Genomic DNA, 27,057 nt, shown 5'->3' with positions numbered 1-27,057 from the left:
ATATCCGTCAAACTGATGCAGTCGCAACTTGTTCGCGATACATATCGCGTGATGATAAAATTCGTCGTTTTATTAGGTAGAAATTAAAGAAATTCTCTCTCTTTCTCTCTCAATTTCGAATGCTTGTAATTCCTGTCAAGTGCTAAGAAAAAAAAAAAAAAACATTTTGTTTCTTATTTCATCGCTTCAGCGATGCATTTTATTTATTGAGCGAAAAATCAATAATCTCTGATTCCAGTGCATTTTTTTATAAAATGTAGGACGCAACAAGAGCAACTCTTTTTTTTTTACAATTCCACATATAGACACTACGCAAATTGAATAATATAATATTTAAAGATATATATTTAAAAAATGTGCATAATATTTAAAAATAATATATTTAAAGATTAAATATTTTATATTTAGAAAAAAGTTTGGAATATAAAAGAGCGCGATAGATAAATTGGAATCGGATTTAATCACTACGAATGCGCGCATATATTCTCTTCCGAATGAGTAAAAGTCAATTTTTCGAAAATATTGATGTACGATTGGTTCCGAGAGCGCGTTTCGTCGTTCTCCATTTTAATCTGATTACCCTCACTATCGATACTAATTAATTTATATATTAAACGAAAGACACAGAATGTGCATCTCCCGTTTACAGACTCCATCAGAACTACAGCTCTCGCATTTTCAAGGTACCATCTATTATTCGAGCAATTTCGATTCGCGCACACGTCAGTTATCAGCACGTCATCCCTTTTTTTTCGGCAATCTCCTTTGTTCGAGAGCAATAATTGCCAAGTTGACAGCTGTACCAACAGGTTAGCATTCCGGATACTGAGTGGTGAGGGGTACGAGGTGAAGGGAGAGTGGATCTCTGTGTCGGTTACGGGGGTTGGGTGGTGGTCTTCGTACCTATTCCTCTCTCTCCCCTTTCCGCTCGTGCTGCTTCTCCCCATCCGCAGCTGCATCGCACGAGGGGCCCATCGCCATCTGCCATTAGAGCCTGCACGCGTACACGCGTGTTGCGTCGGGCCCCCCAGCCACGTAATGGCCTCGTAACAATAATAAGGAGTGTGCTAAGGTTTCGATTGCTCGCGACGACGGTTTCTCCTTTCAGCGACCCCCCCATAAGCGACTCGGAATTATAAAGCGATACGATTCAAACGAATGCACGCGAGATTATTACAGTCGCGAGATTATTAGACAAATAATAATAACGACAGTAATAAGGTATATGCAACGGCATAAGTAAAATTTCTTGATGTGTTTATTATTAATTGACCGAAGAGGAGAAAAATTATTAGTGATTATTAAATAAATTGCTATAATAAAATTTTAGGGTACTTTTTTCATGAATATTCTTTTGGAACTCGATATACGTACATATATACGTGAGATAAATGTAGTTGATGAATAATATACGAAATAACAGTTATTATGTGCACAACTTTATGCAAATATATGCTCGTGACGAAACCCACGAAATCGCCCTCAGTTTCGATCTCGTAGGAGGAGTCGGGTGCAAATTAGCATGACCAAGGGCGAATAGAGGGGGCGCGAGCATGACGCAGGGGGACGACACCACGCGACATAAGGGATGCAACAATAGTCACAACGACGATCTTTGCGTTTGCAGCGCATGGGCGGTTTCGCAAAAAAAAAACCCTGTGCCAGTCGTGCAATAACAAAAACCGGCTTTACAAAGAGCTCACGTTTCTTTTTTTTTATCATGGATTTGCTATTCAGTACGAGACATTGAGCAGGGCAGATGTAGAAGCGGCAACTATTATAACATTGCTGCGGCTGGTAGAGGAAGAGAAGTCGAAAGAGGGGAAATTTGATCGATTCGCGACGATTAATCCGCGAATTAAATCGATTAAAAAATGATAAACAAATATGTTAACTTGCTCGAGCAAAAAATTCTGAGAAATCGATTGTTTCGCGCGATATAAAATTATTATATCACTCGAAATATTGCTTCGTTCAGAGGCGAACACTTAAGCTGAGAAGCGTCCCTCGTTGCCTGCCGTAGTTATTTTTTTTTTTTTTCTTTTTCTGACCGCTTGTATATTTTTTATGCGCGACGCGGTCGTGCACACAAATTGTATCGGCCATCAGAAGGCAACTGCTAGACGCTTTTACGGCCTCCGCGCATCTGGCTCTCTCGAGAGGCGCGTCCACGGGTACGTTTAAAAAATTAAAAGTTAAGACCTCCAGAGAGGCGCCGTCCCCGATTCCTCCCCTACCTTCACTCCCGTTTTGTTAGTGTTTCGCCAGGAAATACGTGGAAAGGCGCGGTACAGTCGACCTATTTCCCTGGAGCGCGTTATGAATTTTGGCCGATTAATTTCAAGAGTTAAATGTGAGTAGATGGTGGATTTTATGGTGTCACCACAGCCATAAATTATTGTCTTTAAATTTTAGAAATAGAAAAATTATAATACCCTGCTGATTTATATTGTATTTCGTTTAGTAAACTTTAGTACGATAGTCTTGTTTCCTGATTCGTTTTGATCGACAATAACGTTGTTGAACTTCAACCGCAATTTGCTCCAAGTTTGGAAATTAAAATTGGAGGGCACAAACTTGCTTCTTATCTGGACTGCGGCTAGAATTATTGGATGCTGCTGGCAAGCGTAGAATTTCGTTCAAGTTCCTTAGAAATAGCGCGAAATAGCAATGGTACATAATACTATATACGATATAAATGGAGTCGAAATACCTTGTGATTTTTATCTAAATTTCGAAATGAATATCCGTTCGTTATTTTGACATTTCTACATTCGTGAGGTCAAAAATAATGGAATATCGGGACGATATTCACGGTTCGGCGAACGCTATCATTGGAAAGATAGCCAGCTGTGCACGCGAGAGACCCTCGACCTCATGCGTGCTGTGCGTTTCACACACATACACACAAACACACACACACACACACACACACACACACACACACACACACACACACACACACACACACACACACACACACACACACACACATGAACGCACTTTGACGTCGGTCAGTGTGGGTGGCGATGTGCGTATCCGTCACATGGAAGCCAATCGATAAGGGTACAAGGGAACGGGAGAACAAAGAAGGAAGCCCGCATATGTTGCTCCGCCCATCTTTTTCGGTGTAAACGGGCCTTCCCGGTCCCCCGTTTGTGGCCGAGGGAACGAGAATTCGTCTTAGTTGTTTGCTTGCAGGCAATGTTTATGAATGCATAAGGGATTTAAGAGCTCTCCATCTTCCCCCTCCCGCCCCATTATGCGCGCGAGCGAAATAGAGGATCTGCCTGCATCGTCGAGATAAAATTTCATCCCCGAAGTCGCGAACGATTTGTCCAGGGGTTCATGTATCTCGCATCTCGCGTCGAAAAGCAAAAAAAAATTAGTTCAATTTAGTAGACGCAATAATGAAGAAAATAAATTGAAATAAGTCACGTTTAATTAATGCAGGCGAAAAAAAGTAATTGGCACAGATTTAATTACTGAACTATCTAATATTGCGTGAGAAAAAGATATGTACTAGGCACATCGAAGCTTCGGTGAAATGGCCAATTTCCGCCAGAAATAATTCACTTCTAAATTTCTTCGTGAATCTTAATATTTTCTCTTATTAATAATTTTTTAATTTTAGCATAATAGCAAGTACTCAACTTCCTGTATAAAAAATTCTCTTTTTTTAAAAATCTCTGGTGAACGTCGCGGAGACGTTCACGACGTATAATTGAATAAATACGAGAAACCGATATACTCGCGCTCATTTTGCGAGTGCAAGTGCTCATTAAAAGTCGCGAGGGGATCTAGAGCTTACAATTAGTTCTCTCTGTTACTCTTTGATCTCGATCGCGCGTCGGCTGTACAGAATGTCTCGAAAAGAGAGAGATTGCGCACGAGATGAAAGGCGAGGAAGGGAGAAGGACGAAGGACGGGATCCTTAATTAACTACTCACCAGCCGGTCCCCGGGTTGGTGACTGCTGGAGCGAGCGGAGGATGTCCAAGTCTTGTTATCGTCGCGGAGTCTCTCTTTCAGCCGATGCTCGCGCTTTAATAAACGCGCCTCGAGTCGCGCGAGCGACTCGAATGTAAATTATTCGCGCCGAAATTGGCCGAGGTGCAGCCAAGCGAGTGACCTTAGCTAGTAACTCGCTTTGAGGCCAACTGAAGCAGTTAAACTCGATCCTAACCGTGTTTGCGCGCGGAATTCGAGGCGACAACATTCCTGAGAAATCGATGCAATCTCGACAAAGTTTCCATAGCTGAAATCATAGTTTTATTCGGCAGAAAAATTATTTTACGCATATTAATTAATTATGTAATCGTTATTAATAAAAATCGTTGCTCGTCAAGGTAAAAATCGTATCCTCGGCAGAATTTTTTTATCTCCCACCAGTGTTTATTTGTAAAAATGCTATGCAAATTTTGTTTCTCGTTGTGTGAATAATTTTGAAGGCGCGTCCGCGAAAAAAATTACATTTTCTCTCGCATGCGAAACGTTTGTTGCGGAAAAAAATCGTATTAGCGCTATATGTTTCATGCTCTCTCTTTCTCTCTCGAGTCTGCTTTGAACTTTTCGCCGCGTTATTGCAAAAAGCGATGATATGATATTTTTGAAATTTTGAATGCTGAACGGGGATGTTTCGAAATACGCGAAATGCGCCGGCTATTTTAATCCGCGTTTACGAAACGAATGTCGCGTCTACCCAGCAATGGTCGGATTCACGGCGGCAATTTGAATTTAAATTGTTTCGGAATTACGGGAAGATGTAACTCCGCGTGTGTCACAGATCTAAACGGAACCGGTGGATGAATTTCCGAACAGCTCATACGGAAAGCGGATATGCGATTTGAAAGTTCAATTGAAACCATGGACCTGTACTTGACGTTTGAGTAGTTTGGAGCGTAAAATTTGACGTTGAAAACTTTTGGATTTTAACGCGCGTGCCGATTTTTGTTTACATGTTGGCGCATGACAGCTATTACAAGTCGTTATTTCAAAAAATAAATAAATGTATAGCATTTTTGTGTTTCCTATATAGCTTCCTTGGATATAATAATATTATGTCGTATATCAAACACACGACAATGATGTTCTAAATCTTAAAACATGTTTCATATCTTGGCGTTCCAGGGTTGAACTCGCTTCGCGGAAGCCTTCTCATAAAGTACCCATGAGTGGCTTGCGAGCACGAAACGAGCCGTTCGTTTTCCACGATGTGCGAAAAGAAAGCGCACTGGTGTTGAAAGAGGTCGAGAGGGAGAGAGAAAGAGAGAGATGAAAAAGTAGGATTCTATTCTCACGAAGAATCTCTACATGTATGATGAGCGCGAGAGTGTTTTTTGAAGAGGGTGGTTTTTGGACGTAGGTGGTTCACTCTTTTGTTTGCACACACTTGTGTAATCGTAAGGGTTGTACGAGAAAAATGTTTCAAGAGACACATTTAGATATTACGATGCAAAGTTTCAATAAATTTTTTTTAAGAAACATTTTTACCGTCATCATTATGCTACACACACACACACACACACACACATATATATATTTAAATATATATAATTGTGTACGGTTCTATTATCCGATACAAGAATATGCTATCGGAGTTCTACGTTAACAGTTGTTTTGCATTTCTCGCTCTCTTGCGGTTCTCTCTTTATTTTTATATATATTGCACAAAATAGTTATTTTATATAATTTCTTACAAAAAAAATAATGATATAAAAAATTGCTTCAACAAGAATAAAAATTATATTAATTTTTATATTAATTTTTATTTAATTTTTCAAATAGAAATATTTTATCTAAAAAAATATTGTGCAAAATAGTTGCTATAATTTCCTACAAAAATAATTATAATACAATACATATTTAATACAAATTAAATAAATATAAATACAAATTAATAAAAAAAGTTTAATTTAAAAAACTTGGTACTGCCAATTTTTATTAGAATATTGTTCAGCTTAGCAGCGCAAAGTTTTTTAAATTAAAATTTTGTTCATTTTTTATCTTTGATTTTGTATTAGTTTTTAATTTTCAATTTTTTGGTAAATTTTTAATTTTTAATATTATTATATTTATTAGAAAATTAAAACAATTATTTTGTACAACAATTTTATTTTAATATAATAGTTTTTCAAAATTAAAATAACACTGTTTTGCACGCAGATTAAGATAATACTATGTTGTAAAACAGTTTTTTATAGTAATATACATATATAATGATTTTTTATAACTGGCGCGTATGCTTATCGCCTTTTTTACCTTTCTTTACTTTCTTTACCTTTTTTAAAAGATAAGTTTTTAGGAATTATACTCTGTACACGAATCTCAATGCCAAACGCTCGTTCTCACGATCTGCGCTCGGGCTGCGTGTTGGTGCGCGTGATAGAGATCGATGGTATCGCCCGCCGTATAAGCTCGCCGTCTTTCTATGGAGCACAATGGAATACCCGGTTTAGATTGCGTGGCCGCGTCGCATTTCGACTACGCGTCTATAATGCATGTATCTAAATTATATACGAACGTTAATTGTATCGCAGCGCAGCTGGGGTGAAAGGGAAGAGAATTTTATAGGTCGGACTGGTCGGATATCTCTGATGAAAAACTACCTCCGGGTAGCGTTAAAGCATGTTAATACGGTCAGATAATGTATTCGTATGAATTTTAATTCTATCGATGACTGCATTGAAGATAAAAAGAGGGCAGGGTAAATTATAATCTTATTTTTTTATACATATCGTATCCCTTTATTGTATATTGCAATTATACCATAAAAGAAACTGAACTATAAAAGAGAAACAATTGTTGTTCGTTCTCTTTTATTAATCGCCTGTAGAAATTATTTCCAGACATTACAAATGAAAGAAATGGATATATATATAATATTAATAGCTTGGGAATATAGGACAATGAGCGTATTTTAAAAGTAACATTAAGACTATTGTTATTCGTTCTATTGTAGCTGTTGATTTTTGTGCTTTTGAAGAAATTCAATTTTTGTGATTACTCCATGCAAATTAAATCCCTGTAATCCAGCTTGATTACATTTACGGGATCCAATAGAGCGTCTTTGTAATCGTCACCTTTCCCTCGACTCGATAAATTAAAGAGAGACATGTATTTATGTTGCGACGAGACAAAGTGGCCAATTCTTGAGCTTTTAACAGAGAAAGAAAGTCATGCCTCTTTCGAGGATTATCGAACGTAGAACTTGCGTACTTTCTCATGATTCTTTCGCGTCTACGACGCATGTGCATCACATTTTTCACAGGGGGGGAACAAAGAAAGTCTCGGTCCACACGTGTAACGGACCGAGATTCGATTTTCGCGACGTCTCCTGCGAGCAAAGCTTTGTACTTCGGAATGGAGACACTCGTCGCCTCTATATTAATGTAATCTCCCTCTCTCTCGCAGATAAAACTCGGGAATTGTTGTAGCACATTATCGTAATATATTATATATTTTATTGAGAAGCAAATTTAAATCTCATCAAAGTTTGAAATGTTTTTTGAAAATTAAAAAATTCTTGATTCATCAAACAGGCCTCCCTGCAAGTTGTGTATATACATCTAAAATTATTTTTAAAAAACATATAAGATAAATGAACAATTTTCGAAATATTCTTTAGAATATTTTGTAAAATAAAATCAACATAATTTGATGACAGTCAGGACGTCAGAGCTTTATGCACGTTTAAAAATTCTTACCGATTGTTCTTACATTTTGTGTCAAAAATTTCAATCTCATTCTTTAAGATTTTTTAAGATAGGGTAAAAATAATTTGCCAAGTAGTTTTACTTATACTATACATTAATCGATTTTAGTATATATTAATTAATTTAAAAAAATTTTTATTTCAAAAACTCTAAATTTTGATGAGATAAATCTAAACTATATATCTTAGTAAAATTCATTGTATTGTAATAATGTACAGCAGCTTTTAAATGAAGCTTCTATCGTGTTTTTGACGAAAATATATTACGCATTGCATAATTCGTCAGACTGGAACATTATGGTATAGTGAACGAAATATGCCCTCTCTTACGGATCGGACTGCTGAGTATTTGGAGCAGGCGTAATGGGGACACGTAATAATATTTGTCAATAATAATAGGGTCATGTAACGATCGACATGTCATATCGTCGCTTTATGAATTTAGCAATCCAGTCTCGTAGACTGAAATAAAAATAGCAACAATATATTATGCATTATGCGAATGCAATGTTCAAAAACAAAAAAGAAGAGCTCGGAGGTTTGGAAAGAAAAAGAAGTGGTAAAAAGAAGTAATGGATATATTATGATAAATGACTGATATTGCAAAAGGAATCCTTTAGCAGCAGGATAACAATTCTAATGTAACAATTTTAACACAGAAACTCACACAGCAATTTAAGGGGGAAAAGTACATAAAAGACGCATTTGAGCATTTTATTCAAAAATATAAAGTTTCTAATATCTTGTGTGTGTTCTTCCACAATATGAAAACGCGGCTGTATAAAGGAACAAGAAGATTCGCTGAAAGTTTTCTATTGTACGGAATGTTTAAATTGTTTCTCAAAAGCGAGCACGCGCGCTTCGGGGATTGAAATGCAATTCTTTCCACTCGATAGAAATGATACACCCTAGAATAATTTCAACGTGTCGAAAAATACAATATTTTGACGCGAAAGGTTTAAAATTAACATGTATATTATATCACGGACACAAAATTCGATCTCTTTTTATATTACTTCTATTCGCGGATATGTTTGTTGTCACCGGGATAAAAATGTTTAAACAGAGATCAAGACTTTTTATTCTCACAATCGGACGACCAAAAAAGAAAATCGCTCGGACACGACGTAATAAATGGAGGCGCAAAAGTGGTATAAATATGGGCAAGATCATGCGCAGGCAAGATGAAACAAAAAAAGTGGATAGAGAATAAATAAAATTTAGGCGAAAAGAGCGAGGAAGACGATGAGGAATTGCGGGGACGAAAGAGCAGCCTCGAGAGAGAGAGACGAAGAGAGGGTGAGGGGGCGAGAAGCGAGGGTTGCAGACGCGCCACGACAAGGGTAAATGTACGTACGAATGCACCCCGGATTGGCTTTGGGATGGTTTCCATGGAGACCAATTCGCTCGGCCCGGGGAAGTCGTCGCCGCCACCATCATCGCCGCCACCGCCGCCACCACCGCTGTCGCCCTTTCTGTGCCACCACTGACGCAGCTTTCATCCCGGAAAATCGCGTACCGCTTCTAAACGTCAAAAAGTTGAAAACGACCGGTCCCTTTATTATCCACGGCAACTCACGCGCGAAATCTCCATCTACTGGAGATTTAATCTGCTAAAGAAATAAAATCGTCAGAGAGAAAGAGAGAGGAAGTCTCCTTTGACCTTATCAAATTACCTGGTCGCGCGATTGAATTTGAGCAAGATACTTCTTCTGGTAGGATTAACCTTTGCCCTCGAATCGTGATTATATTTTATGACAATGAGCGCCAAAGCAACTTTATTCTTTCGTCATTTATGAAAAATGAGAGAGAAACAAATATTAGAATTGATATATAATATATACTATAAATGAAAATATTTATAAAAGATAAATATAGAAAATTATTTTTTTACTTAAATTTTTCAATATCATTATTTTTTGGAATATCTAATACACTGTAAATTGTACAATTTGATCGTATATAATAGAAAAATATGGTATATAGAGAAACAAATGTATCTATGAACTAGATTCGTTTTTTATAGAATTGCTGTAAAAGATTGAAAAATGCGTTAAATTGATACATATATAGCAAAAAAACCATACATGAAGATCTAACTCATCATTTTTTTCAGAACTCGCGTATCTATATTTAAATGCACAATCTTTTAATTGAAAATATCGTTTATAAACATTAGCAGTTTTTTTCTCGATATCTCTCTCTCTCAATTTTTCGTTTGGTATACTGTCGCGTAAAAATACGTGTAAAAATACATTAATAAATTTATGAAAGAAAGTTGATATGCTGACGTGGCTATGAATGGAAAATCAAGAATTCTCGTGACGCGACGATGAGAAACTTGAGAAGGAATTTATGATGACGTCGATAATTTCGTACTTATAGTAAAATGGGATGACATCGCCCCCGCTATTTGGAATTCGACGTAAGCAAAAATTCATGATTTACATTGTCGGGATAGAATTTTCAAAGTTTAAAAAGTCGATATTTCTGCAGCGATTATAGATAGTATCACCGGGAATAAAAGTTTGCAGAGTTAAAAAATCTCTCAACTATATACCTACGCGAAATAAATTCGCGAAGCAAAATTCTGTAAAAAAATATATCGTCTTTGTAAAATATCTTTAAATACAAACTATATAACATATTAAAAGTTAATATAAAAGACACTAAATATTTAATAAAAAATTTTGCACAAAATATGTACACGATAAAAGATTATATATTTTACATTTCAATGGAAATACAATTTCAATTATAATAAGAGTGTTAAAGAATTTCTCCGTCCATCAGCTGTTCAAGCTCCTCCGAGTTACAGTGTGCCACCACGTGACGATATCGAAAGATCTGTTCGGCCAGCATTGTTGCGGTCCAAAAGACCCGACTGGCGATCGCGTAAGCGGTATCTGGCCAGATACCGATGACTCGAAGTCCGATCTCGATCGGGCGGGTAATCATGTTCACGGACATCGTTTCGAACTCTCGTGAACTTAGTCCTATGACATGACTGAACGATGCGGAACTAAAGTAAAGTTATCCACTCTTTGAAAGAAAAGAGAGAACACCCGGAAATTCTCAGATCAATATCATCTAAAGAGCGAGTTTATCGACAGTTCACTGAAAATGAATTAATCAACGAGAATATAGAGCGATAAGAATCACCATGTCACCAGCCAAGAGAAAGAGTGTTCAAAAAAATTGACACACTGTTGAAAACTTGATCGAGGAGCGCGAAAGGAACATCAGCGTCTTAGAACAGATCTATGGACGGATACGAGACGCGCACCTGTAGACGCTGCGGATGAACTGACGGATACCGGAGGGTCACTCGCGAGGTGCCCTACCATCGTCGACTATTGTCGATCGGGGCAGGGGGCAGCTCATTAGATATTTTCATTGTTTCTACGTACGGTGAAATTGCAGCGATGCGTTGTCAGCGCGATTGCCGATTTTGCGGATGGAAAGGGAAATCGAGGGGCCGTTCTTCAGCCGTACCGCGCACAATTTCCATTAAAAATGTAGGACCTTGCAGGACGGAGGTCGACGATGGCTTACAGTACAGCAAAAATCATGCGCAATGATCTGAAGAAAAACTAAGTCTTTTCAGGGATAATATCGAGAAGGAAGGGAGAACGGCTGAAGGATTCGCGAAAATCGAAAATACATTATATCGCACTAACCTTTTATCCCGATATATAGATAGATATATATGTATTACATATATATATAGAAAGAGAATAGATATATATCATAGATACATTATTTTTCATAAATTATTTTATATTATTAATTAAATCTTTTTGTCTTACACTGTCTCGGAGCATATATTCGGAGAAGTACATATCGTATTACACACAATATATATTGAATTTCTAGTTTGTATTTCTAATTAATGTGATTTATATATTGATTATATATATTTTTCAATATTAGTTGAAAATAGATGAGATAAATCTAGTATTTATTGCATCGCCAATAACATCGATAAGTATGATCCCGCAGAATTCATGATCTATAACAACGTGTATCAGAGAGTTTAATGTACTTGTGACTTTAATATAACTACACTTAAGCATTTGAGATATTGCTGCGAGAAGTTTTAAACAATTTATGTAATAAAGAATAAGACAAGTGAGTGAAAATGAATTTAAGAAATATATATATTAAACACTAAGAATATATATATTGTATATATATTATGATAAATATTATATATAAATGCAAGGATCATAAATTTTTATTTCGTATAATATATGGAAATCTTACGGTTGTAAAGCACTGTAACGAGAGATCCGTCATCTTCCCAACTGTGAGCGTCAATTGTTTCTGTGCTCTCAATATTATGAATAACAAAATGCGACTTTGTTTAGGCTCCAATTCGTACCAGGCTGTGTTGTACGCGGCTAATCCAATTGCCCTGCTCTGACGAAGATAAGAATATAATATAGAGATCTTACATAAATATATATCAAAATTTTCTCGATAATTTTATCGTAATATTTGCGCGATAATCATATAGAATCGTCTATCATCTATTATGATTGTCATAATTCTTATGGCTAACCTGATTTATCAGATATTCCCCAGCATAGCAAAATATGAACGCTTCAATATTTGTCACAAAATAATACGAAATGGCTCTCATTATTTTTTCTGTCGCGTTGGGCTTGCCGAGCGCCTGCAATATTTAAACATGCAATACGCGATGAATGATTCGATATGTTGTAAATAGTTGTTCCTTTCACACAGTGCAACGAGAGATATAGGAATATCAATAAGGTAAACACACGTGTCAAGGTGCAAACACGATGCCAATCACGATTAATTGCGTGAAAATTAATTTTGCAGAATAAATATATAATTATTTTTACTTATAATATTTAATATATGTTTGTTTCACTTTACTCACTGTTACGATTAAAAATCCTAATAGGCAAATCATCACTGTGTTTAAGGTAAATTGTGCTAACGCGATGAACGTATACAGACTTTCGATATTTTTCGTGAAGTAAATAATTTTCTGATGTTTCTGGATAATTTTCTCCATCATAATGACAGATTTGCCTGTATTCGCTTTGGATATAAGCTCCGCTAACCAGTAACACAAGATATTTATCTGGCCACCTACGTGTAGGATCTAAAAAGAAAGATAATTAAAATGAACCAGGTAAATTAAAGACTCGAATTCAATCAACATGTCGAAAAATATAATGTTATAACTATTAATAATAAATTTGGCAAAACACACAGGACCGACGTATCTGACAAGGCAAATGTTTACCAATGAAGTTTTCTACTCTCTCTGATTTATTTTTTATTAGAATTATTATATATGTGGAGATGTGTGTGTGTGTTTGTGTGCGTTTTTTTAAATGTGCATATTTTTGTCTGCGACTTACCAAAATTAGCAGCAAAGCGTTTATCATACCCATGCCCCAGCTGGACATGATAAGATGTAACAATTCCGCGACTAACACGGCCTTATACACGCCTTGCTTGTTTATGCTGAGAGGAACTACCGCTTTGTAAATGTGGGGTAGCTCGTAGATCGTATAATCGGCGACGTCAACGTTGGCCAAAACGATGGCGATGCCGTAAAAAAGTACAACAATTGTGTGAAGTGTCATGATAGCGTTGGCGATATAATTCGACGTCTTTGCTTTGTTTACTGCCTCGTGCATTTCGACGTCACTATTGGCACAATCATTCCAATCTTCCGCCATCATCGTCAAGACTTTGTCGAATATTCTACACACGATCGCATACGTTTCAAATTCATCGACCATCTTACACTTGAATTTAACTTTGTCTCGAAATTGAGCGCAATGATAAATAAGATACGTATAAAAAATATAAATATGAATAAAAACAAATACATATGAAAAATATTATAAACAATAGGTGTGAAATATGTAACTTTTACATTTAATGTACATTACGAATTCACGTACGTATAATTCAAGCAGATAGTTTACATTTTAATGAAACCAATATATATGTAGGTTTACTTTATATTTATACATATATATTTTTTATTATATATATATTTTTTTTATATAAAAAACAAAATAATATAATATATAATTCTAAAATATTTTCATATATTATTTATTTCATTAACTGTGTATCGCATTACTCACCGCTGATTCAACCAAAAGAAACCAACCTTGATAATTAATTTTAAGTTTCCTAAGAAAGTACTAAAACAGTCCACCAAATTGAACACGTTGTCATAACGGTAATGTGTCAACAAATATATATAATGGCAGACTAGAACGATTGCTAATGTAACTGTCCAAAATATTCTGCAAAACATAACACATGATGCATCTGGCCAGATACCGAACAAGATGAGCGTAAATTTTGTCGTACGATTAATTGTACTTTTACGCATCATAATTTTATATCTTTTTGCTTTCGTTTGTGTACATTCAAGTATATGTATATCTTTTGTGTACAAAGATGTGAAGACACATTATAGGAAAAAAATTCGCGGAAAAGAAAAAGAGACTTATAGTTTCGTCTAGTTGTATTCGTCGAATGACAGCTCGACGTTGTATCACGAAATATCGGCGCGAAGACTGAAAGATTGTGAGAGGTCAGGAAACGAATGCATCCTGGTACGAACGACCAATAGGAGCCGCTCATTAAATATTTTTATCGTACCGCGTGCGCACTATAAACGCATATCCGTCGTTGTTTCCCCTTATTTCGATTAAAAAAAAAAAAAAGAAAGGTAGGAAAATATTTCCCTCTTCATGAGTGTCGGTTTCGTGATCGCGAATTGCTTGCCTTGCAGTATGCAATAATTTATGCAGGCTATAGACAGGGCGATGTATGTCCGATGGTGAATCACGTCTCGGAGATCTTTGGAAAAGTTTTGATATCTAGAGGGTGAAAAGACCTCGAAGAGGGAACAGAACATTAAATTGCCACGAAACGTGTATACGTGTATTTCTCTATGTAATATCGGAACGTGCATTCGTGAGCAATATTTGGTAAGGAATCAATAACTCGAACATCAAGACTGACAAACGTAAAGGCAAGCTATTTATTATAAAATAAAATTGCAATATATTGCGTGACATATCGTAGGAAATAATTTAATAAGGTGTTAATATTGGAGAGATATTTATTCGGTGTTAATATTGGAGAGATATTTATTTAGATTAACCTCTTTCAATTTTACTTTTTTTTATCTAATATTAACTAGAAATATATTATGTTTCATTTTTGAATTGTAATTTAGAATGCTCATACTACGATATTTAAATTATTTTCCATGACATTTAAATTATTCTTACTCTAGTGAATGTATTTGGAAAAATAGTCTGTGTATTTCGGAATATGTATTTTTTTTTAACAATTTTCATATTACATTTGATTCGTTTTATTACAAGTACGATGAGATGAATACGATATTCATTGCATCGCTAGCAACACTGACAAGTAGAATCCCGAATTTATGATCTTTAATAATGTTGTTCTTTGCATTATAAAAGAATATAAATATATCTCTCTTTTTATAATTATAAATAAAAAACCTTTTTTAAATATATAATATATAATAATAATATTATAATAATATTACATTATTGTAATAATATTTAATATATGTTGTATAATATATATTTATGTTTATACATATATATTATATACTTTTATATATATATTAATAGTTATACTAATCAACAAGTATTATTTAAATATTGTTATTCAGATATTTTCCAGCAAAGCAAAATATGAAGGATTCGAGATTTGTTATAAAATAAAGTTTGTTGTAAAATAAGAGAGATCTAATACACACAAAAGAGTTTTTATCTCGTTTGCGCAAAATCGAAGGTAATCGATATATTTCATCAACGTTATAAGATGTAACGGGATCGAATTGAATTAATTAATAGTATTAGCAAATACGCGATAAACAACATCAATTTTATCGACTAGACAGTATCTTAATTTCAATTTAATTTAATTACTTTACTCACGCTTACGATGAGAAATGCCAAGGAGCAAATCATTATCGTGTTCGCGAATTGTAACAGCGCGATGTACGTGTACAGATTCCCACCTTTCTCCGAGATGTTGATGATTTCCTGATGCTTTTCGATGATTTTATTCGTCATGAGTAAAGCTCATTTCTTTCTGTTCTCGTTTGATGCAAAATCAGTTACGCAGTATGTGGTCGCCTATGTGTAAGGTCTAAAAAATAAGAAATCTTTGTATATATGAAATTTTCTAAAATCGTTACAATTTGCGAACGCTCTATATTTGAACATTAGACGGAAAGCATAATAATAATAATGTAATACGAGACATGAAATAAATGAATCTTACAAAATAAAGAGAGAGATTAGAGCTTCAAACACTGATCTCTCGTCAAACAGTTTTACTTCCTATATCGTGAGAATTATATATCGTTTGCAACGCACCAAATTTAAGATTAAAGAATTTACAGCACCGGAGAGCTAACTGCACATGATGACGAATTGTGCGATCACAACTGTTTTGTACACCCTTTGCGTGTTCACGTCGAAGGGAAGTTCCATCTTGTGGATGTAGGGTGCGATCGGTGATATCGACGTTGCTCAAGATGATGCGTGTGCCGTATGCAATTAGGCTTAATATGTGCAGGATGAGAATTGCGTTGGTGATATGATCCGACAATTTCGCTTTCTACATTATTTCCTGCATATCGATTTTATCATTGGTGCAATCATACCAGTCTTTCATCATCATCTTCATATAGTCTTGATCAATTCTTTGCGAACGATTGGATTCGCATCGATTATATCCTATCGATCGCAAGGAAAATCAATTCGAATTCTTAGAGAGCTATTGTCTCCCCAAACGTGAAGAGAAGCAACTCTTGCATAATATAATTCAACATGAAAATTTTAGTTTCTCTCAGCTTTTCTAATTTTTCTTTTATTTAATACACTAGAACAACACAAGCGCGCGCCATTCTTCGATTTTTTTTTAAAAAATTATTTTTAAAAAATAAAAAATTTGTTTAAACTTGATTAATATTTTTTCACAGAAATTAGTTGATTAAAGCGTTAATTTGCTAATTAAATTTTAAAATAATAATATGTTAAAAAATTAAAATAATAATATGTAGTAAATAATATGTTATATTTTATTCTCGATTAATATTTTTTGATGACAGAAATCAGCTGACAACTGTCAAAAATATTAATCGAATTTAAAGTATTATAACATATTATTTAAAACACATTATATTATTTTAATTTTTATAACATATTGTTTTAAAAATTAATTAGCAAATTAACGCTTTAATCAGCTAATTTTTGTATGCAATATAAAAACATTTTTTCTAAATTGCATTGTTTATGAGATATTCGACACACACATGTATATACATAATTTGAATATTTTGTTTTCAGATCAATGCGTGCTGTGTATTACAACTCCGCTATTGTACGTGTCGGTGAGTGAAAAATTATTTATTTATTTACATTTCTATAGCGGTAATCGAGATGCATATATGTTGAAAATATTAAAATAATAATGTTTGAAATAATACGTTATAATATCTTATCCGCGAAATACGTACACGACAAAAGATTATATATTTTTACTAGAAATACAATACAATTTCAAGTATAATAAGAGTATATAAAAGTTAAAGTATTTTTTTTAAATTTAAACTAAAACTTTCCTACGGACCGAAAATTGTGTATGTAAAGAGAACAGAAAGTTGTGCTACTTACCGCTTTATACATATACATTACCTCGATTTACTCGGTAGAGTTAGATGTACATTTCTGCCAGACATAACACGTATATAAACTCTGCTCGTCCGTTAACGGAGCGTTAACTCCACGTTTACAAATTGAGCGGTCGCAAGGGGCGATAAGATTACTGCAACTCTTGCGCATACAGAGACACGATCGCCTCTATTAAAACAGTCCCTTCAGGGCAGAGTTGCTGCATGAAAGCGTTCTGATTATATGCACGAAATAGCGCTAAGTAATCCCGATACGATTTCGTTGGCCCTGCGATCTGTTCGTCGACCATCTGGCACGATCGTGCGATGTTGCCGAAGCGAGCGGGATATATATATATATATATATATATATATATATATGTACGATAGTCGGATACAACGAGTATAAAGGGGAGAGAGCCACCCCTCGCTGCGTCGAGGCAACTTCCGCAATTTAGCACGGAACGACGTTCCAAACTTCTTTCAGGGGGATGAATGCCCGTGACGAGCCTTCAGCCTTACGAGAAAAATATTTTTCTTTCCGTTCAAGGAGAGCAACAGCAAGAGTAGTAGTCTCGACGGTAAACTCGCGCACGCATTTAACAATGTTTGCGTTAATATTATTGCAATATTTTCGAGAGAAGTGAAATAATCAGAAGCTAAACATTTTGCTCTCAGCTGATAATTGGCTTTTATTAAAAATAGAGTAATCTTGGATCATGCAACGTATGTCGAGCAATTTTTGCAACGATACGTTAACGTCGGCGATGTATCATTATACATCAACACTGACGGTTATATGCGGTCCTCATCGTTACAACGCGTGAAGCACGGAGACGTATGATGCCGATGATTTAATAATCTACGGCAAACAACATTGCTACGGTGCATAAAAAAATATATAAATTTTATTTTGCGGTTGTATACGCGTTTAAAGTTCAGTTCTTTCGACGATCTGTACAATTCGTGACGGGACAAGATTTTTCCATGTATCATTTTTTATGCAGAAAATAAAAAACTTTGAAAAAAAAAAATATATGCAAATATAAAATAAATGTGTCAAGATGTGCATATACATTACATAAAATTATAACTAAATTATAACTAAATTTCTGTCTTGAATTTTTTTGTCGCGAATTTATAGATCGTTTAAAAAATTTAAGGTATTTTATATACATAGTATGTGTGTCTGTGTGTATGTATGTGTGAGTGTGTCTGTAAACACAATAACGTGTGAAGCATTAACGCTTTAATCACCACTAATGACAATGCTTACGTTCGCGAACTGTTGTAAAGAGAGGTTCGTGAATCTGCCGACCGTGATTGTCAATTGCTTTTGCGACCTCATTATCAGGAATAGCAGGATTCGACTCTCGTTTGGAGCCAAATCGTACCACAAAGACTCGTACGCCGCGTCGCCGATCATTTTGCTCTGGAAATCGAAATGGAGAATCGGAAACGCGCGAAAGGGTGATGGAAGGGGTTAAAAGTAATCATAAAATAATCTGATAAAATTGTGAATCGCGATTGCCCACCTTGATGCTTAGATATTCGCCGGCGAAACAGAAGATGAACGCTTCTAGATTGATGACGACGTAAAACAAAAGGGATCTCACTAGCATAGAGGAGCCTTCTTGGGCGCCAATCGACTATAATATTTCAAAATTATACCAATGCACGCGACACTGGATTTTTTTTTTCTATCGCAATAATTTGCGTCGCAAAGGTATCGAATTTACGAGCTGTTGAATGCTTAAAATGTATAACGCCGCTTATAAATTATAAGCTTAATACACACGTGTACATCAGATATATACGTGTCATCGAAGCTAACTTGATTATTGATGCATTGCTTTGTGAAAGTTACTTACATTCACGATGATAAAGCCCAAGCAGCAAATAACGAGGGTGTTCGATATGAATTGTGCCAGCGCGATATACGAGTATAGAGCTTCGATTTTCTCCGTGAAAACGATGATGTTTTGATGCTTTCGGATTAACGGGCCTATCGTGACCATGGATATAACCGGCTTCTGATTCCTCGGTAAAATTTCTAACAATCTTTCACGTAGAATGTCTATCTGGCCGCCCGCATGTAGCACCTAAAAATTTGATCCTACGTTATCCCGTTTCAAAATTTATTGATATATCCAGAATCTCGCGCGCGGATAAAAGATTATATAATAAAGAACATAATAATAATTATTTTGCGCGGATGAATAAGATTTGATAAACTTTGCTTGAAATAATTCCTGCTTCAGAGAAAAGCTTGGAATATAAATTTCCCAAATAACTTTTTCTAGATAGATTAAAACTTGCCGAACGATCCCAGTCATCGCGAAAACGCGGACCTAGACATCCCCTCGGGGTGCGTTTCTCGAGGTAATCTCAGTCGGGAACTTGAAAATCTCTCGGGGAGAGAAGGTTGAGGGAGAAGGAGCGAAAACCCCCAGGGGGTCCCGGGGCTTAACTTACCAGGGTAACGAGCAACGCGCTGAGCACGCCGATCACGGTAGCGGTTGTTATCTGATGAAGGAACTGCGTGGTCATGACGAGCTCGTAGACCGGCGACGTGCTACTCTCGAAGGGTAACTCCATTTTGAGGAAGAGCTCGCGATCGCCGTTGTCGCCACTCAGGACGACGACGCCGATACCGTAGACCATCACCGCCACCGAGTGCAGGCCGATGATCAGATTGGAGAAACGCTGGGACAGACCGGCCACGCTGTTCATGTTGCCGTAATCTTCCGGGCTCCCGCACTCCTTCCAGTCGGTCGCAATCCTCTCTAACACGTCGTTGAATATTCTAGGGAGAATCAGTTTCGTGGAGCGTCGCGAGAGCGAAGTTGTTCCCCTTCGAGGACTGTGATTATGTAGGAAACTTTTTCTATATATTTATTTTTTTTCTATATGGGGATAAAGAGGGGATGGGTCAAAGATGCTAGCATAGCTATCGGGATTACACTGGTAACATTATTTTGGGGTAATAATGATTATGGTATAAGAAAAATGGTGGTGTCGAAACTCATTATTTATGAATTGTTGATGCGTGAAAAAAGAGATACACTTATATAAAATATACTAATAAATACACTTATTACTGTGAAACCAATGACTGATAGATGCTCGCGTAAAGTTTTCTTATCGCGAGAACCAGGAATCGCTAAATTATTAATATATAATTCTGACAAGTTCGATGACAGGTGCGTGCGAGCTGCTTTGTGCTATCTAATCATTATTCATTCAATTTGCACAACATTTCGTCGAGATATATACGCGTTCACCGAATAGCAACGACGTACCGTTGTTTCGTCCAGAAAACAATCAACTTGACACACAACAAACTGTATGACAACGTCGCGCTCAAGCCGTCCATCAGCTGTTCAATCTCTTCCGAGTTACAGTGTACTATCACGTGACGATATTGAAAGATCTGCGCGGCCAGCATTGTTGTGATCCAAAAAACCCGACTAGCGATCGCGTAAGCGGTATCTGGCCAGATACCGACGACTCGAAGTCCGATCTCGATCGGGCGGGTAATCGTGTTCACGGACATCGTTTCGAACTCTCGCGAACTTAGTCCTATGACATGACTGAACGATGCGGAACTGAAGTAAAGTTATCCACTCTTCGAAAGAAAAGAGAGAACGCCCGTAAATTTTCAGATCAATATCATCTAAAGAGCGAATTTATCGACAGTTCATTGAAAATGAATTAATCAACGAGAATATAGGGCGATAAGAATCACCACGTTACCAGCTAAGAGAAAGAATGTTCAAAAAAATTGACACACTGTCGGGAAATTGATCGAGGAGCGCGAAAGGAACATCAGCGTCTTAGAACAGATCTATGGACGGATACGAGACGCGCACCTGTAGACGCTGCGAATGAACTGACGGATATCGGAGGGTCACTCGCGAGGTGCCCTACCATCGTCGACTATCGTCGATCGGGGCAAGGGGCAGCTCATTAAATATTTTCATCGTTTCTACGTACGGTGAAGTTGCAGCGATGCGTTGTCAGCGCGATTGCCGATTTTGCGGATGGAAAGGGAAATCGAGGGGCCGTTCTTCCGCCGTACCGCGCACAATTTTCATTAAAAATGTAGGACCTTGCAAGACGGAGGTCGACGATGGCTTACAGTACAGCAAAAATCATGCGCAATGATCTGAAGAAAAACCAAGTCTTTTCAGGGATCATATCGAGAAGGAAGGGAGAGTCGCCAAAGGATTCGTGGAAATTGAAAATACATTATCGCGGTAATTTTTCATCTCGATATATAGATAGATTATATATATATAGATGTATTATATATACATATAGAAAGAGAATAGATATATATATATATATATATATATATCATAGATATATTATTTTATAAATTATTTTATATTACTAATTAAAATTTTTTTGTCCTACACTGTCTCGGAGCATATAGTCGGAGAAGTATATATCGTACTACATACAATATATTGTATTTCTAGTTTGTATTTCTAATTAATGGTTTACATGTTGGATATATATATTTTTCATTTTAATTGAAAATTGGCGAGCTAAATCTTATATTTATTGCATCGCCAATAACACCGATAAATATGATCCCGCAGAATTCATGATCTATAACAACGTGCAAGGAATTTAATATACTTGTGATTTTAATATAATTACATTTAAGTATTTGAGATATTGCTGTGAGAAATTTTAAACAATTTATATAATAAAGAGATAAATATAAAACAAGCGATTGAGTATAAATTTAAAAAATATATATATATTATGATAAATGTTATATAAATAGAAGGATCACAAATTCTTCCTTCTATTTTTATTGTATAATATATGGAAATCTTACGGTTGCGAAACATTGTAACGAGAGATCTGTCATCTTCCCAACTGTAAGCGTCAATTGTTTCTGTGCTCTCAATATTATGAATAACAAAATGCGACTTTGTTTAGGCTCCAATTCGTACCAGGCGGTATTGTACGCGGCTAATCCAATTGCGCTGCTCTGATGAAGATAAGAATATAATGTAGAGATCATACATAAATGTATATTAAAATTTTCTCGATAATTTTATCGTAATATTTGCGCGATAATCATATAGAATCGTCTATCATCTATCGTGATCATCGATAATTTTTATGATTTACCTGATTCATCAGATATTCTCCAGCATAGCAGAATATGAACGCTTCGATATTTGTCACGCAATAATACGAAATGGCTCTCATTATCTTTTCTGTCGCGTCGGGATTGTCGAGCGCCTACAGTATTGAAACACGTCATATGCGATGAATAATTCGACGAATAAGCAGTTGTTTCTTTCAGTGCAATGCGAGATATAGGAGAAACAATAAGATAAACACACATGCAAAGATGCAAATGCGATACCAATCGTGATTAATTACGTGACAATTAATTTTGCAGAATGAATATAATTATTTTTACTTATATAATATTTAATATATGTTTGTATCACTTTACTCACTGTTACGATTAAAAATCCTAATAGGCAAATCATCACCGTGTTTATGGTAAATTGTACTAACGCGATGAACGTATACAGACTTTCGATATTTTTCGTGAAGTAAATAATTTTCTGATGTTTTCGGATAATTTTCTCCATTATAATGCCAGATTTGCCTGTATTCGCTTTGGATATAAGCTCCGCTAACCAGTAACACAAGATATTTATCTGGCCACCTACGTGTAGGATCTAAAAAGAAAGATAATTAAAATGAACCAGTCAAAGTAAAGACTCGAATTCAATTAACATGTCGAAAAAAATAATGTTATAACTATTAATAATAAATTTGGCAAAACACATCGAACCGACGTATCTGACAAGGCAAATGTTTACCAATGAAGTTTTCTACTGATTTATTTTTTATTAGAATTGTTATAAATGTGGAGATGTATGTGTGTGTGTCTTTATTAATTGCATATTTTTGTCTGCGACTTACCAAGATTAGCAACAAAGCATTTATTATACCCATGCCCCAGCTGGACATGATGAGATGTAACAATTCCACGACTAACACGGCTTTATACATGCCTTGCGTGTTTATGCTGAAAGGAACTACTGCTTTGTAAATGTGGGGTAGCTCGTAGATCGTATAATCAGTGACGTTAACGTTGGCCAATACGACAGCAATGCCGTAAACAAGTACAACAATTGTGTGAAGTGTCATGATAGCATTGGCGATATAATTCGACGTCTTCGCTTTGTTTACTGCCTCGTGCATTTCGACGTCATTATTGGCGCAATCATTCCAATCTTCCGCCATCATCGTCAAGACTTTGCCGAATATTCTGCACACGATCGCATACGGTTTAAATTTACTGACCATTGTATACTTAAATTAACTTAATTTTGTCTCGTAATTGAGCGAAATGTTAAATAAACATATAAAAAAAATACATATGAGAAATATTACAATATAAGTGAAATACGTAATTTTTACGTTTAATATACATATTACGAATTTTTACGTTTAATATACATATTACGAATTTGCGTATGTATAATTCAAGCAGATAGTTTACATTTTAATGAAACGCAAACCGATATATGTATATGTAGGTTTACTTTATATTTATATATAAATATATTTTTTTGCTTTATATATATATTTAATTATATTATTTTGTGTTTAACAATATAAATCCATTATTTTACAACATATATATTTTTTATATAAAGTAAAATAATAGATTTATATTATTAAACACAGAGAATCATATAATATTATTATAATATACACTCACATATTGTTTACTTTATTAACTGTCTATCGCGTTACTCACCGTTGATTCAGCCAAAAGAAACCAATCTTGACTATAAATTTTGAGTATCCTATAAAGCTACTAAAACAGTCCATCAAATTGAACACGTTGTCATATCGGTAATGAGTCAAAAAATATAGATAATGGCAGAATAGAACCATTCCTAATGTAACGATCCAAAATATTCTGCAAAACGTAACACATGATGCATCTGGCCAGATACCGAACAAGATAAGCATAAATTTTGTCGTACGATTAATTGTACTTTTACGCATCATAATTTTGTATCTCTTTGCTTTTGTTCGTATACATTCAAGTATGTGTATATCTTTTGTGTACAAAGATATGAAGACACACTGTAGGAAAAAAAGTTCGCGGAAAAGAAAAAGAGAGATATAATTTCGTCTAACTAATGTATTCGTCAAATGACAGATCGACGTTGTATCACGAAATATCGTCGTGAAGACTGAAAGATTGTGAGAGGTCAGGAAACGAATGTATTCTGGTACGAACGACCAATAGGAGCTTCTCATTAAATATTTTTATCGTACAGCGTGCGCATTATAAAAGCATATCCGTCGTTGTTTTCTTTTATTTCGATAAAGGGAAGAAAAGAAAGATAGAAAATTATTTTCCTCTATTTTTGTGAGTGTCGGTTTCGTGATTGCGAATTGCTTGTCTTGCAGTATAATAATTTATGCAGGACATAGGCAGGGCGATGTATGTCCAATGGTGAATCACGTCCCGGAGATCTTTGAAAAAGTTTCAATATTTAGAGGATGAAAAGACCTCGAAGAGGGAACAGAAAATTAAATTGTTACGAAACGTGTATACGTGTATTTCTCCATGTAATATCGGAACGTGCATTCGTGAGCAATATTTGTTAAGGAATCAATAACTCGAACATCGAGACTGATAAACAGTAAAGGCGAGCTATTTATTGTAAAATAAAATTGAAGTATATTGCGTAACAATCGTAGAAAATGATTTAATAAAGTGGTAATTGGAGGGATATTTATTGGACAAGGATTAACCTTTCCTTTAATATCATAACTAGACGTATATTATATTTCATTTTTGAATTTTCTAAATTAGAATACTCATACTACGATATTAAAATATTTTTCATGCTATTTAAATTATTTTTACTTTAGTGAATAGTATTTGGAAAAATAGTCTGTGTATTTCGGAATATATATTTTTTTTCTACCAAACAATTTTCATATTACATTTGATTTGCTTTATTACAAGTACGACGAGGCGAATGTGATATTCATTGCATCACTAGCAACACTGACAAGTAGGATTCCGAAGCATTTATCATGTATATAATAATGTTGTTCTCTTTGCATTATAAAAGATTATAAATAATCTACCTTTAGAATTATAAATTGTAAAATTATAAATTGTAAAATTTTCAAAAATATGTAATATGTTATAATAATATAATATATGTATATAATACATATTTATATTTACATATACTGGCGGATCCTGGGATTTTTGGGTTTAAACCCCCCCCCCTTGCAAATTAAAAGAAACAGTTTTGCTGAATTGGTTTAAAAAATATAAATAAAGAAAAACAAACATTAAAGAGCTATCGACGTCAGGATCCGCTAGTGTATATATATAAGTATAAGATACACTGTAAATTATACTTATTACGTATTCAAGAAGTTAAGTATAGATTAAGTCAGACATACGACGAAATGATGAGATAATTTCATTGCACGCAAATAATTAGGTGAAATTCTTTATATCTATATAATATATATATAATATATATTATATCTATATAATATATATTACATCTATATAATATATATTACATCTATATAATATATATTATATAGATACAAAGAATTTCGCCTAATTATTTTCGTACAACAAAATTATCTCATCATTTTGTCCTATGTCTGACTTAATCTACACTTAACTCCTTGAATGCGTAATGAGTATAATTTCCAGTGTATCTTATACTTTTATATATATATATATATATATTTTTTATATATACATATGTAAATTATACTCATTACGCATTCAAGGAATTAAGTATAGATTAAGTCAGACATACGACGAAATGATGAGATAATTTCGTTGCATGAAAATAATTAGGTGAAATTCTTTATATCTATATAATATACATATATATATATATATATATATATATATATATATATATATAAAAGTATAAGATACACTGTAAATAGTGTAAATTCAACTCATTACGCATTTAAGGAGTTAAGTATAGACTAAGTCAGACATACGACTAAATGATGAGATAATTTCGTTGCACGAAAATAATTAGGCGAAATTCTTTATATCTATATAATATATATATATATACACTGGCGGATCCTGGGGTGGAGGGGGGGGGGGGTAACCCCTCTTGCAAATTAAAAGAAACAATTTTGGTGAATTTGTATAAAAAATATAAATAAAGAAAAACAAACATTAAAGAGCTATCGACGTCGTTGATCCTGGAATAAAAGCTAATCATGAAACCAAAAATATTAAATAAAATAATCTCGCAAACCCCCCCCCCCCATTCGATGTCAGGATCCGTTAGTGTTTACATATATATATATTATATATTTTTATATATATATTAATAGTTATATTAATCAACAAGTATTTTTTAAATATTGCTTGTTGATTAATATAATTAAATCTGTATTATTCAACTCTGTATTATTCACTAGACGAAAAGCATAATAGTAATAATGTAACACGAGACAAGAAAAAAACGAATCTTACAAAACAAAGAGAGAGAAATCCAGCTTCAAACATTGATCTCTCGTCAAACAATTTTACTTTTTATATT

At 34.8% G+C, this 27,057-nt stretch overlaps 3 protein-coding genes, 1 long non-coding RNA gene and 1 pseudogene across 6 annotated transcripts in view; 1 reads left to right on the top strand and 4 right to left on the bottom strand.

The window, feature by feature from the left end:
- Positions 1–11,674: 11,674 nt before the first annotated feature.
- On the bottom strand, positions 11,675–14,275 carry LOC145935928 (odorant receptor 4-like). Its single transcript, XM_083037734.1, has 6 exons — positions 13,854–14,275; positions 13,113–13,461; positions 12,623–12,850; positions 12,278–12,391; positions 11,980–12,135; positions 11,675–11,725 (listed from the first exon to the last, which is right to left on the bottom strand). The coding sequence occupies exons 1-6, from the start codon at positions 14,108–14,110 to the stop codon at positions 11,675–11,677; spliced, it is 1,155 nt and encodes a 384-aa protein (XP_082893860.1). The 5' UTR covers positions 14,111–14,275.
- Positions 14,276–15,415: 1,140 nt separating this feature from the next.
- LOC145944366 (uncharacterized) lies at positions 15,416–16,452 on the bottom strand (annotated as a pseudogene).
- Positions 16,453–17,119: 667 nt separating this feature from the next.
- The window catches only part of LOC145936068 (uncharacterized), a 102,379-nt gene continuing 92,441 nt past the window's right edge, over positions 17,120–27,057 (top strand). Inside the window, exon 1 of the long non-coding RNA XR_014425321.1 lies at positions 17,120–17,164. This is a non-coding gene — a long non-coding RNA (uncharacterized LOC145936068). The remainder of the gene's footprint in view (positions 17,165–27,057) is intronic.
- LOC145936010 (4-vinylanisole receptor-like) lies at positions 18,139–20,999 on the bottom strand. 3 transcript variants are annotated; one of them, XM_083037887.1, is made up of 6 exons: positions 20,746–20,999; positions 19,919–20,249; positions 19,315–19,545; positions 18,979–19,092; positions 18,720–18,875; positions 18,139–18,305 (listed from the first exon to the last, which is right to left on the bottom strand). In XM_083037887.1, the coding sequence occupies exons 1-6, from the start codon at positions 20,997–20,999 to the stop codon at positions 18,258–18,260; spliced, it is 1,134 nt and encodes a 377-aa protein (XP_082894013.1). In that variant the 3' UTR covers positions 18,139–18,257. The 3 variants fall into 3 exon arrangements, with proteins under 3 accessions (XP_082894013.1, XP_082893995.1, XP_082894004.1); XM_083037869.1 differs by lacking the exon at positions 18,979–19,092; XM_083037878.1 differs by lacking the exons at positions 18,139–18,305; positions 18,979–19,092 and having other exon boundaries at positions 18,577–18,875.
- Positions 22,010–24,572, bottom strand: LOC145935900 (odorant receptor 4-like). Its single transcript, XM_083037674.1, has 6 exons — positions 24,252–24,572; positions 23,408–23,756; positions 22,933–23,160; positions 22,595–22,708; positions 22,296–22,451; positions 22,010–22,060 (listed from the first exon to the last, which is right to left on the bottom strand). Exons 1-6 carry the CDS (start codon positions 24,506–24,508, stop codon positions 22,010–22,012), a joined length of 1,155 nt encoding a protein of 384 aa, XP_082893800.1. The 5' UTR covers positions 24,509–24,572.

This window comes from Prenolepis imparis, unplaced genomic scaffold (genome assembly GCF_030444845.1).
Source record: "Prenolepis imparis isolate NDT839.2.m4 unplaced genomic scaffold, iyPreImpa1.0 SCAF_1, whole genome shotgun sequence".
NCBI classification, from domain to species: domain Eukaryota; kingdom Metazoa; phylum Arthropoda; class Insecta; order Hymenoptera; family Formicidae; genus Prenolepis; species Prenolepis imparis.
This window is presented reverse-complemented; position numbering and strand designations above follow the sequence as displayed.